Source organism: Rhinatrema bivittatum, chromosome 9 (genome assembly GCF_901001135.1).
Source record: "Rhinatrema bivittatum chromosome 9, aRhiBiv1.1, whole genome shotgun sequence".
NCBI classification, from domain to species: Eukaryota; Metazoa; Chordata; class Amphibia; order Gymnophiona; family Rhinatrematidae; genus Rhinatrema; species Rhinatrema bivittatum.
The window spans coordinates 192,346,418-192,358,993 of NC_042623.1; the positions used below are offsets into that span (position 1 = coordinate 192,346,418).

The 12,576-nt window shown below is 41.8% G+C and overlaps 1 protein-coding gene across 1 annotated transcript in view; it reads left to right on the top strand.

Moving 5' to 3' along the window:
- Positions 1 to 12,576, top strand: part of LOC115099616 (IgGFc-binding protein-like) — a 277,960-nt gene that overhangs the window by 105,343 nt on the left and 160,041 nt on the right. Inside the window, exons 25-32 of the mRNA XM_029617348.1 lie at positions 3,909 to 4,192; positions 4,839 to 5,116; positions 5,491 to 6,089; positions 6,989 to 7,550; positions 10,168 to 10,367; positions 10,461 to 10,841; positions 11,405 to 11,694; positions 12,223 to 12,491. Coding sequence (XP_029473208.1) covers positions 3,909 to 4,192; positions 4,839 to 5,116; positions 5,491 to 6,089; positions 6,989 to 7,550; positions 10,168 to 10,367; positions 10,461 to 10,841; positions 11,405 to 11,694; positions 12,223 to 12,491 — 2,863 coding nt within the window. The remainder of the gene's footprint in view (positions 1 to 3,908; positions 4,193 to 4,838; positions 5,117 to 5,490; positions 6,090 to 6,988; positions 7,551 to 10,167; positions 10,368 to 10,460; positions 10,842 to 11,404; positions 11,695 to 12,222; positions 12,492 to 12,576) is intronic.

The following is a 12,576-nucleotide window of genomic DNA, read 5'->3' on the forward strand; positions in this document are numbered from 1 at the left end:
GCAATAGTATGATTTAGATAAGAGCCTGATTGATATTTAATGAGAGTGTCTTCGGCCTAAAAATCAAGGGTTGAGTAGGGTGGGTGGGTGGGAAAGACAGACACTAGAATTAACTACCTCTGGCTTGCTTATTATCTCAGACATACACAAACTAAAGAATATATCCCACTATTTCACCTTCCTGGGGGATGCTGGGAGCAGTATGCAGATGAGCCTTCCAGTCCTCTTCTACTGCAAAGGGTGTGGGGCCTCTGGAAGCTGGGGCTGTGGAGTTCAAACCCTGGATCGCTCGCTGTGACCTCTGGAGTCCTCTCCCGGGGGATTCTGGGAGCAGTATGCAGATGAGCCTTCCGGTCCTCTTCTACTGCCTGTGTTATTCTTTTTTTTTGGTCCTTTATACTTCTTGAACGCTGTTCTTTTTGCCCTTATTTTATCATCCACCTCTTTTGAGAACCAGATTGGTTTCTTATTCCTCTTACCTTTATCTACATTATTAATATATAGATTTTTTCCTTTGTAACAAGATGGAGTAATGTGGGTGAAAAAGAACCTTACCCACTAAAGTCAAGGATGACCTTCAAATTGACAGCTCTTTTCTTCAGCCATCAAGTTTGTAGCTTGTGAGTTTTACTACACTGCAAGCTCATCTTTGAGCTTCAGTCTACAATGCAGGAAAGGCAGCATTCGTGCAACTATGGCAACTGCGCCAACTCTGTCTCATTCTTAGATTACTTGACTCTGGCCTCAGTCATCCAGGCATCTCTTTCCTTGACTAATGTAACTCGCTGTACCCATCTCATTCAAATGTTAGTAAATGTAAAACAGTGAAGAGAAGAACATAATCATTTCTAAATCTCTACAGTGGCTTCCGATAGTTCACCGTACAAAGTTTAAAGTCTTGTTTCTGGCCTTTAAAGATCTAAATGGATCTGCTCTGCCATGTCTGATTCTCTACATCCCTTCTCACTCTTTGAAGTCAGATAATAATTCCTCCACTGAAGGACAAGCACCTCACTTCACTCAGTAAATTAAAAAGTCTTGTCATAGGAGGCAGTGTCCTGTTGTGGATTGGTAACTGGTCAAAAGATGAGTGAGGTAATCAAATTTGCAGAAGAAACAGCAATAGACTGAGAGGAATGGCAGAGGAATCTTGTAAGAGTGGGAGACTGGGCAATTGAATGACAGATGCTATCTTTTTAAAAAAAATTTTTTATTGTAAACCATTGTGATAGTACATGGGTAAATGGTATATAAAAGGTTTTAAATAAATAAAATAAAGTGGAAAGTGCTAAGTGATGCATATAGGGAAAATAATTCCAAATACAGGTAATTAATGCTGGAAAAGGATATAGATACCTTGTGATATGGTAAAATGAGTAAAATGGTTTGGAAACAATTGAAAGCAGCAATTGCAAAGGTTAAGAGTTTAGCTTAGCCATGGGCGTTGTTTATTGATACCATCTTGGAAGCCCAGATCAGATGTATTCCACACATTAGAAAAGGTGGAAGGAAGGATATATGACTACCAGTATGGTTAAAAGGTGAGGTGAGAGAGGCTATAATATCTAAAAGAACATCTTTCAAGAAATAGAACAGGGATCCAAATGAAGAAAACAGGAAACAGCAAAAGCACTGGAAAGTCAGATGCAAAGAGAGAATTTGAAAAGAAGCTTCCTGAGGAAGCAAAAATTCATAATAAAAATGTATTAAGGTATATTTGAGGTAAAAAGCCTGCGATGGAGTCAGTTAGAACATTAGATAATCAAAGGGTAAAAGGGGCACTTGGGAATGACAATGCCGTAGCAGTGAGGCTAAATGAATTCTTGTTTTGGTATTTACTGAGAAAGATGTTTGAGATAAACCCATCACAACCTCTTCCCCACAAAAACCACTGTATTCTAGTGTACCGTAATGTGTAACCACAAATCCAAATGAATGGTACAACCAGTCAATCTAGTATCCAAATCTTTCACCAGATATTTGTAGGCCCCTTGTTCATTCTAATACTCATCCATTAGTTGGTCACCCAACTAATGGATGAGTATTAGAGCTCCTTTTATATCTGTGGATAGTGTGCATGTTTTGAAAAAACAAGCGTGAGAATATTAATAAGAGTACATTGAGACTTTGGAGATTTTATTATAAACATAAAAACAAAAAACAAAAAAATGATGTTATAAATTAAAGCAAGGTGACCCTGGACCGAAACAGAGTCTGTGATACTATACAGACCCTTGGAACAAGGGGCCTACAAATATCTGGTGAAAGATTTGGATACTAGATTGACTGGTTGTACCATTCATTTGGATTTGAGATAAACCCATGCCAGAAATTATATTCAAAAGTTATAATTCAGAGGAACTGAAATAAATCTCACTGAACTTGAAAGATGTACTTGGGCAAATTGACAAATTAAAGAATAGGAAACCACCTGGACTAGATGGCATTCTTCCCACAATGCTGAAATTGTAAATGGAAATTTGTAAACTATCAATAACATCGTCTATGGTACCTGAAGACTGTATGTTTGCCAGTGTAATGCCAATTTTAAGAAGGGATCAAGGTGTGATCCAGGAAACTACAAACCAATGAGTCTGATGTCTATGCCAGGCAAAACAGTAGAAACTATCATGAAGAACAAAATTGCTGAACACATGGATAAGCATAGTTTAATGGGACAAATCCAACATGGATGTAGCTAAGGGAAGTCTTGCTTCACAAATTTGCTACATTTTTTGTGGGAGTAAATAAACATGTGGATAAAGGTGAACCAGTTTATATAGTGTATCTGGATTTCCAGAAAGCATTTGACAAAGTTCCTCATGAAAGACTGCTTATAAAATTAGAAAATAATGGGATTCGGGTCAGTGTCCTATTGTGAACTGGTTAAATGATAGAAAAAAGATAGTAGGGATAAATGGTAAATTTTCCTAATGGAGAAAGGTAAATAGTGGAGTGTTCCAGGGATCTGTTCTGGGACCATTGCTTTTTAATATATTTATACATGACCTGGAAATGGGAACAGCAAGTGAGGTGATCAAATTTGCCAATGACACAAAATTATTGAAAATTGCTAAATCACAAGATGATTGTGAGAAATTGCAAGATGACCTTGCAAAACTGTGAGATTGGGTTTGCAAATGGAAAATAAAACTTAATGTGTTTAAGTGCGATGTGATGCACTTAGGGAAGAGTAACCCAAATTATAGCTACACAATGCAAGGTTCCACATTAGGAATCACCACTCAGCAAAAGGATCTAGGTGTCACCACTGAAAATATGATGACATCTTCTGCTAAGTGTGTAGCAGCAGTCAAGAAAGCAAATAGAATGCTAGGGATTATTAGGACAGGAATGGAGAATAAAACAGAGAATATCATAATGCCTCTGTATCTCTCTATGGTGCTACCTCATCTTGAGTATTGTGCACAGTTCTGGTCACCACATCTCAAGAAAGATATAGCAGGATTAGAAAAGGTACAGAGAAGGGAGACCAAGATGATAAAGGGGATGGATTGATTCCCCTATGAAAAAAGGCTAAAGAGATTAAGTCTCTTCAGCTTGGAGATGAGTCTGCTAAGGAGAGATATGACAGAGGTCTATAAAATAATGAGTGGAATAGAACGAATAAAGTTTTATCACTATTTCAAAAAGTACAAAGACTGGGGTCACGCAATGAAGGTACTAAGTGATACATTTAAAACTAATAAGAGAAAATATTTTTCTACTCAATGCATTATTATTAAAGTATGGAATTTGTTGGCAGAGGATGTGGTGAAAGCTATTGGTGTAGCTGTTATTAATGGAAAAGCATGAAATAAACAATGATGAGAATGAAATAATGGGAAGGAATTGTAAATGTGATTTATCACAAACTAATTATTCTGACCCATCCTTTCTATCTACAGCTTAATGGACAATCAGAAATGTTACCAATAAGCTCCTTACCAGGTTATCAGGTCTTCCTGAGTGGACAGTACGTTCTGCTGACCACAAACTTTGGACTGAACGTGAGATTTGATGGCAATCACAGAGTAGAAGTGACTCTTCCCAGCAAGTACCAAGGCAGAGTTTGTGGAATGTGTGGGAATTACAACGGGAATAAACTCGATGACTTCCTAAATCCAGATGGAGAACTAGAAACAGACTCTGTCAGCCTTGGTAACAGCTGGCAGGTTCACAATGACACAAGGTACATTGCTTTTTGCAGTAAATCGTACATTAGCATAAAATAGTCCCAAACTTCTTCCTATTAGAAGAGAAAGCCACAGAAGTAAAGCGAAAGGTTCCTCTGAGGAGAATACCCTGAGCACAAGATTAAATGCACAGGACAATACATTTTAAAATATTAACGAAAAACATTTTCTTTAGCCAGGAGTTTTCCAGAGTTTCTTATCAACGGAGCAATTTTGCAGCTACAATAAAACTGCAAAGTCCACAGTAGTTTTTACCATTAGCCTTTTACTTGCCTGTGTTGTTCTTTGCCATGGATTACTTTGTGTGTTTACTTTAATTGGACATTTCTTCATCTAGCAGATTTATAGAAGTATTCTTAATCTTCCCCTCATTACGGATACACGGAAATTAAAATTACCAAATTCATTCAGGCAAATGAGACACCCCAACAGTGAGGGCACAGAAGGAGTGATCCTGGCCTTGATATGAAGAAGTCCTAGAGAAATTCTGTGAGAAAGTGATGTAAATAAATCCCTGTAATTTACAGCAAAACTTTCCAGTACTTCCTAGAAGGGTTTCCATCCTTAGAAGGAAAGTTCTTATTAGATTTCACTACGCAGAATATTAAAATGATTCCAGCTGTTTCTTTTCTTTTCTTGCAGCTGCTCTCCTGGCTATGATCATGAGCCGAACTGTACTGAAGAGGAGAAACAAATCCTGGAAAGCAGCAGCTTCTGTGGAATCATCTCTGACGGAAATGGGCCCTTTAAACGGTGCCATTCTGTGTTACACCCGGAGATTTACATCACAAACTGCATTTATGACTTGTGCGAATTGCAGATGGATCCTAACTCGCTGTGCAGGAGTCTGCAGTCTTATGCCGACGCTTGTCAAGCACAAGGCGTGAGTCTAGAGCCCTGGAGGAATGCAACATTCTGTCGTACGTAAAGAAATATTTACTCTCGTGATAACATTTTGCTTATTACTCATGACTAATTTAAGCTTTATTAGGTAGATTGTAGAATTACCATGAGCTAGCTCTGTAATAGAAATGTTCTGTGTTTGGATCACTACAGGAATTAAACATTACCCGTGGGAGAGACAGTAGGTGCTGATGTGATGAGGATTAGCAGACTCCGTTTCTCTGCTTTATTTGCAGAGAAAAAACATGGAGTAGATCCAATCAGTGTCAAACACTGAATCATGGATTTTATTCTAGAACTATGATTTAATTGGAGTTAATCCATTCGAACTGATTTAACAAGAATATTTCAATATGAGTTTGGACACTGATAAATGTTTTTTATTTCACAGCAATCGACTGTTCCCCCCACAGTCACTATGAACTGTGTGGCTCGGCCTGCCCTGCTACCTGTGTGAATCCAAGTGCCCCTTCCTCTTGCCGCCTGCCGTGTGTTGAAGGCTGTGTCTGTGACAAAGGATTTGCACTCTACAATGACAAATGTGTTCCCAACAACCAGTGCGGATGCTGGGAAGACGGTATTCACTACCCTGTGAGATCTGCCTTCTGGACCGATGACACCTGCTCAGAAAAATGCAGCTGCCTCTCACCAGGAAGTAAACTTAAGTGCATTGATGGCACATGTCCAAAAGACGAGTTCTGTGGAATTTCCAACGGAGTCCCTGGCTGCTACCCCTACACTTACGGGATCTGCCGCGTGCACAATGATCCTTACTACAACACATTTGACAAAGAGACTCATTACTTCATGGGCACCTGCACCTACACCCTGGCCAAACTTTGCACTAACTCCACTTCTCTGCCGTACTTCAACATTGAAGCCAAAAATGAAAATCGTGGAAATTTAAAAGTGTCCTATGTTCAAAAGGTTTTAATTGAGGTCTACGATCACAAAATTGAGATTATTAGGTTGGAGTCATCTCGTGTTAAGGTGAGTGTGATAGAGTTACGTTACATTTTTAGGACATTTTCTTCCCATTTTCTGTAATTGTTTGAACCCCTCCCACCCTTCAACTCCAGATGGCACGTCGGTACTCTTGCCAGCTCCAAAGGCTGAAGGGAGATCTCCTCCCTGGTGCCACTGTAGGGTTAGCAGGGGACACGACAGTGCTAGCAGCTGCCTTCCCTTCTTCCTTTGATTCAGATGCATTACTTTGTGATTTGCACAAGCCCTACCATCCCCATCAGACAACAAATTCAGGCCCGAGCACACAGTGCTATGAACTGGGCCTTGGGGAAGGAACATTGGAGAATAGTCGTACAATAATTTAATATAGAAGTCCTGATTTAAACTGATTTAGATTGTATGTGTTGTATGCCTAGAGAGGAGACATATTCCAAACTTTTTCATGAAAATCTTTACTGGCTAAATTTAGGCATAGTGTTGTGGCTGAAATCATTCATAAAATTACTGGCTAAGATTTAGTCTGTGGTCATAGGTGCTTCTGGCTTGGTAGAAAATCTACCTCATAAAAGATGGCAGATAAAGATAAATTAACCCATCCTGTCTGCACAGATATGTCAGTTTTTGTTGCCTTTCATTTTCTACAGTCGAGGTTAGATGACCATGCAAGTTCACATAGTCAGTTCAGCACACAGTCTTCCATGTCTTCCCACCAAGCTTTGTAATCATCTAAATAGCTCCAAACTCAGTGAGGCTCTGAACACCACCTCCAAAGATTCCCTAGCCCTGGCTTACTTGGGTAATGGAAGACCTGATGAAATCAGGAATCAAACACAGGTCCTCTGCATAACATGCGGGGCACTGCCACTGAGCCATGAGAATGACCCATGTTTACTTTTTCTGATCCTTACCTCTCTTTTTCATAGGTCAATGAAATATGGACAACCCTGCCGATAACACTGGTAGGTGGCTCTCTTAAAATAACCAGAAGTGGCCGATACGTTGTTTTGGAGACTGATTTCAGACTGAGTGTTTCCTATGACACTGATCATTCTGTGGAAGTGAAGGTCCCTACTACCTATTTCAACCTGACCTGTGGCATGTGTGGTAACTTCAATAATCGGAGACAGGATGATTTCATGATGCCCAATGGACAGCAGGCTAAGAATTCAAATGAACTGGGAAATAGCTGGAGAACAGACAACAATGATCCCTCATGTGTAGTTCCAACACCAACACCACCACCAACTGGCCCTCCATGCGATGAAGAGCTCTACAAAAGTGATCTTTACTGTGGACTCTTAACAAGCAAAGATGCACCTTGCAGTGTCTGTCATTCGGTGATCAACCCAGAGAGCTTCTTCACTAGCTGCGTCATGGAGCACTGCGCTGGGAACCAGGTTTTGTGTAAAGCTTTGGAAGTCTATGCTGATGCCTGTCAGCGAGAAGGAGTCACTATTCCCACCTGGCGAAACAATACTTTCTGCGGTGAGTATTCAGGAGTAATCTACACTGCATACATAGGGGTAGATTTTAAGAAATTGCACATGGGCGTCCATGTGCATGTATACAATGACGCCCAATTTTATAACATGCTCATGCAGGTGCACGCATGTTATAAAATCAGGGGTCGGCGCATGCAAGGGGGTGCACAATTTTGCACCCTGCGCGCATGAACGCCTGTGGCCTTCACCCGTTCCCTCCCAGGCCGCTCCGAAATCGGAGCGGCCTGGGAGGGAAGTTCCTAACCCCCTAACCTAACCTCCCTTCCCCTTCCCGTAACCCTCCTGCCCCCTAGCCCTATACTAACCCCCCCAACTTTTATTTTACCTCTTTTTCCTGCCTCTGGGCAGGTGCAGGTTGTGAGTGCCGGCGGCCTGCAGGCTCACGATCCTCCGACACTGCGGCAAATGGCTGCTGTGCCAAAGGCGTCTGGCCCTGCCCTACCCCACCCCCAGATGGCCCCGCCCCTCCCTGCCTCTTTTTCAAAGCCCCAGGACTTAGACGCGTCCCGGGGCTTTACGCACGTCGCCAGGCCTTTGTAAAATAGGCCCGGCACGCGTAACCCCACCTATGCGCGTAAATCCTATGTAAAAATAAATTCATAATGCCTGCTATATACTAAGCCAGGGGTGGCCAACTGCAGTCCTCGAGATTCCCAAACAGGCCTGGTTTTCAGGATATTCACAATGAATATGCATGAGATAGTTTTGCATACAATGGAAGCAGTAAATACAAATGTATCTCATGCATATTCATTGTGCATATCTTGAATACCTGGCCTGTTTGTGGCTCTCAAGGACCAGTGTTATCCACCCCTTTACAAAGAATTTTCCCCTGAATATCTAACATAAAGGATGAAGCCTGTGTTTAGTGAGAACATTTTTCAGTCAATTCTAACAACGTGTTCAGATTAGTTTGCTTGCTTATGTTACTTAGAGATGGAAGAATAATTTTATAACGCTGAGTGTTGGCGTAAAGTCTGCATGTACCCTTTGGGGCGGATTTTAAGAGCCCTGCTCGCCTAAATCCGCCCAAATCCGGGCGGATTTAGGCGAGCAGGGCCCTGTGCGCCGGTAAGCCTATTTTACATAGGCCTACCGGCGCGCACAGAGCCCCGGGACTCGTGTAAGTCCCGGGGTTTTCTGAGGGGGGCGGGCCCGAACCGCGCGGCATTTTCGGGGCGTGTCGAGAGCGTTCCGGGGGCGGGCCCGGGGGCGTGGCTACGGCCCGGGGTGGTCCGGGGGCGTGGCCGCGCCCTCCGTACCCGCCCCCAGGTCGCGGCCCGGCGCGCAGGAGGCCCGCTGGCGCGCGGGGATTTACGTCTCCCTCCGGGAGGCGTAAATCCCCCGACAAAGGTAAGGGGGGGGTTTAGACAGGGCCGGGCGGGTGGGTAAGGGAGGGGAAGGTGGGAGGGCAAAAGAAAGTTCCCTCCGAGGCCGCTCCAATTTCGGAGCGGCCTCGGAGGGAACGGGGGTAGGCTGCGCGGCTCGGCGCGCGCCGGCTATACGGAATTGATAGCCTTGCGCGTGCCGATACAGGATTTTAGCAGATACGCGCGGCTATGCGCGTATCTACTAAAAACCCGCATACTTTTGCTTGCGCCTGATGCGCCAGCAAAAGTACGCCAAATCGCGCGGTTTGAAAATCTACCCCTTTATGCATAGACTTTGTATGCATAGGCCTTGTAAACCGCCACACGGCGGTAGTTATTTCTGTTACCTGTAAACCGGAGTGATATGTATTTTATACAGGAACTTCCGGTATATAAAAAATAAATAAATAAATAAATAAAATAAATAGACTTTAACCCAAATTTTCCAATCATACTTATGCACATAAATTTTCTTTAAAACTTCCCACGTAATGGCCTAGAATGCACAGAAACTGATGCCTGCACTCTCGAGGTCGTACCTTGTGCAGGTTAACTTACATGCATACTATATAAAAGATAAAAGCAAAGGTCCCAACTCCTCCTCAATCCACCTCTAGAATGCCTCTCACCCCTCTGCATAAAAGTGTGTGCAAGATCGGGTCCTGTGCATATTCTTATAGGAACTGAGCCCTGCGCTATTTAATAACAGCCATTTATGGCATTTTCCATATAAAAGGCTTTGACAATCAGGTCTAATAGGAGTTTGCTTACTGTTCTTGAGAATTGATTGTAAAATCAATTTTTATAGCTGAGCTTCAGTGTTTTCCTCACATCCCACATAGAATTTGAAAATAACATTGTGGTCGACAGGTATTTAGTTTACGGGAAAGCATTTATTCTGAATGTAAATCTTATTGAATGTGTGGTACAATTTTAGCTTTCATTTAAATGAATATTACAACCACGATTAGCACATTCATAAATTAGTGTTTAGGTTCCTATTGGAAGTACTAGCTGTGCATGCATTACTCTAGTCTACAGGTACAGTGCAACATATTGCAAAAGTATTTAATAATTTCATCTTCGTAACTATTAAATACAAAGGAACACTACATAGATGTACCATGATCTTAGACTGTATTTATCACCATGCTCCCCCAATGTTGATTTATATTATATTGTACCTTTAATGTCCTACATTTAATAAATAAGAGCTATTTTTTATTTTAGCAATACCCTGCCAAGTCAATGAGCACTACAATGCTTGTATGACTGCCTGTCCTGCGACGTGCATTGACCCTTCCGCCCCTGAAAACTGCAGTAAGCCTTGTGTTGAAGGCTGTGAATGTGACGATGGATACGTGCTCAGTGGAGGATCTTGTGTTTCTGTGGCCGACTGTGGATGCTGGTACAAGGACACATACTATGCTGTAAGTGAGAGGAGTTTCCTACATCAGACTTAGCTTAGTTTTGTAGATGTTGGATTGCATGAGGATATTTTGGTCTTTATATCTTTCTTGCAGAAAGGAGAGCGCTTCATGGAAGGGAACTGTGAGAGCAGCTGCCAGTGTAAAGGCAATAACCATGTGGAATGTGCTACAATAACTTGTGGGCCAGATGAAATCTGTAAGGTTCAAAATGGTCTCTTGGGATGCCACCCGGCAAGCACTGCTACGTGCCACATCTATGGTGACCCACATTATATAACGTTTGATGGGAAACTTCACCACTTCCAGGGTTCCTGCAACTACACAGTGGCTGAGACATGTGGGAACACATCGGTCAGCTTTAGTGTTACCACACGAAATGAGCACAGAGGCAACCCAAGCTGGACAGCCCTTAATTCCGTAGCGCTTACTGTGAACGGCATTCATATCGCACTCAGAAAGCGCAATCTCGTCTACGTAAGTAGCACTATGTGGCAGAATTCATATTATCGCTTCTCACCAAAGTGGTTTCTAGATTTTTCTTTTTGCAAACTGACACAGGTGCACTGCCACCAAGTAATATGAAACCCTCAAAGGATTTAAAACTAAAAGTTCAAAATATGCATTCATCGAGGTTGATATTAAAAATCATTTAGATGGATATCGTAATAATTATCCATCTAAATGGCTTTATATTATTTAGCCCTTATCCAGCCAAACTGTAGCCGGGTAACTAATTACCTGGCTAGAATTTAGCCAGATAGGAAGGGAGGCTTTCAGAGGTGGGCAAGAGGCATTTCAGGGCAGCCCCGAGTTAGCTGCTGAATATAACCTGCTAGTTAGCCAAATACGTTTATCTGGCTATCTAACTGGGCTGCACAGTGCCTGAAAATAGAACTCATCCTTAATTTCCATAATGTGTAAACATAATGAGTAGTTTTGACCATTATCAAGCTATTATATTAGAGACTAGCAGTATAAAATTCAAGATACGAAGTAGCTAGCTCATGGTTCATCTCCTTCCTTTTGATTACCATCAGGTTAATGATGAATTGATGACCACCGAATTGGCCACTCCAACAGCTGGAGTAGAAATCTCACGTAGGAAAACCCATGCGATCATCACCACAAGCTTTGGCCTTCAGCTTCAATTTGATGGTGACCATGAGCTCTTTATCACAGTAAAGGAGCACTATAAAGGGGCACTGTGTGGTCTGTGTGGTACCTACACTAACAACCAACAGGATGACTTCATGAAACCGGATGGAGTGGTTGTTCCAGATTTCAATGAGTTTGGAAACAGCTGGAGGGTTCCTGATGATGAATGGCCGTAAGTAGCCTGGCATTTCATTGATTTTATTAAGGCTTTACTTACAAACACCACTGGAAAATCCTCCTATTTAAAGATAATATTGTGCAATACAGCACTAAATAAATTACTGAACACATTCATGATTGTAATGGTTAGAATTGTAGTAGCAGAATTCCTCTCCATTTCTAACACATACTATTTTCCCCAGAAGAAAAAAACAGATGTTATGGATATCCAGAATAACTATGATTTTTCCATTATAGTTCTTAAAGAAACTTGCTATTTAAAGATAAACTTATCCAAGTTACTAGAACTAATTATTCTGTTCAAAATCTACATAAGAAACACAACTTTGTATGATAGCTTTTGGTCATTCTGTAAAGTGTGTTAACCGTCTATGCTAATGTTGTATGTTCATTAATTTAAAATTTTTCCTGTGGTGAATTCAGAATTGTCATCTTGTAAATCTTGTTACATTTCATATTCTGTCTTACCAGTATATTCGTCACATGAGTTCATCTATAAACATATCTGATTTTTCTCCAGTTGCAATTCAACAATTGTTCCCACACCCTGCCCACCAGCCCTGCAGCAAGCGGCTGAAGAGCACTGTAGAGTCCTCTCCACGAGCAATGGCCCCTTTAGACCCTGCCATTCACTTATCCCACCAGATGCGTACTTTGAGAGTTGCGTCTATGACCAATGTGCCACTGGGGGGAGCTATGAACAGCTCTGCGTTGCCCTCGCATCCTATGCTGCTGCCTGTGAGGCAGCAGGAGTACATCTGGGCGATTGGAAGAAGGACACCATATGTGGTAATGTTCATTAATATGGGTTATCAATAATTTTATGGATCATAAACTTGCTTCTTTCGCTTTCGTAAATCCTTTCATTTTGTAT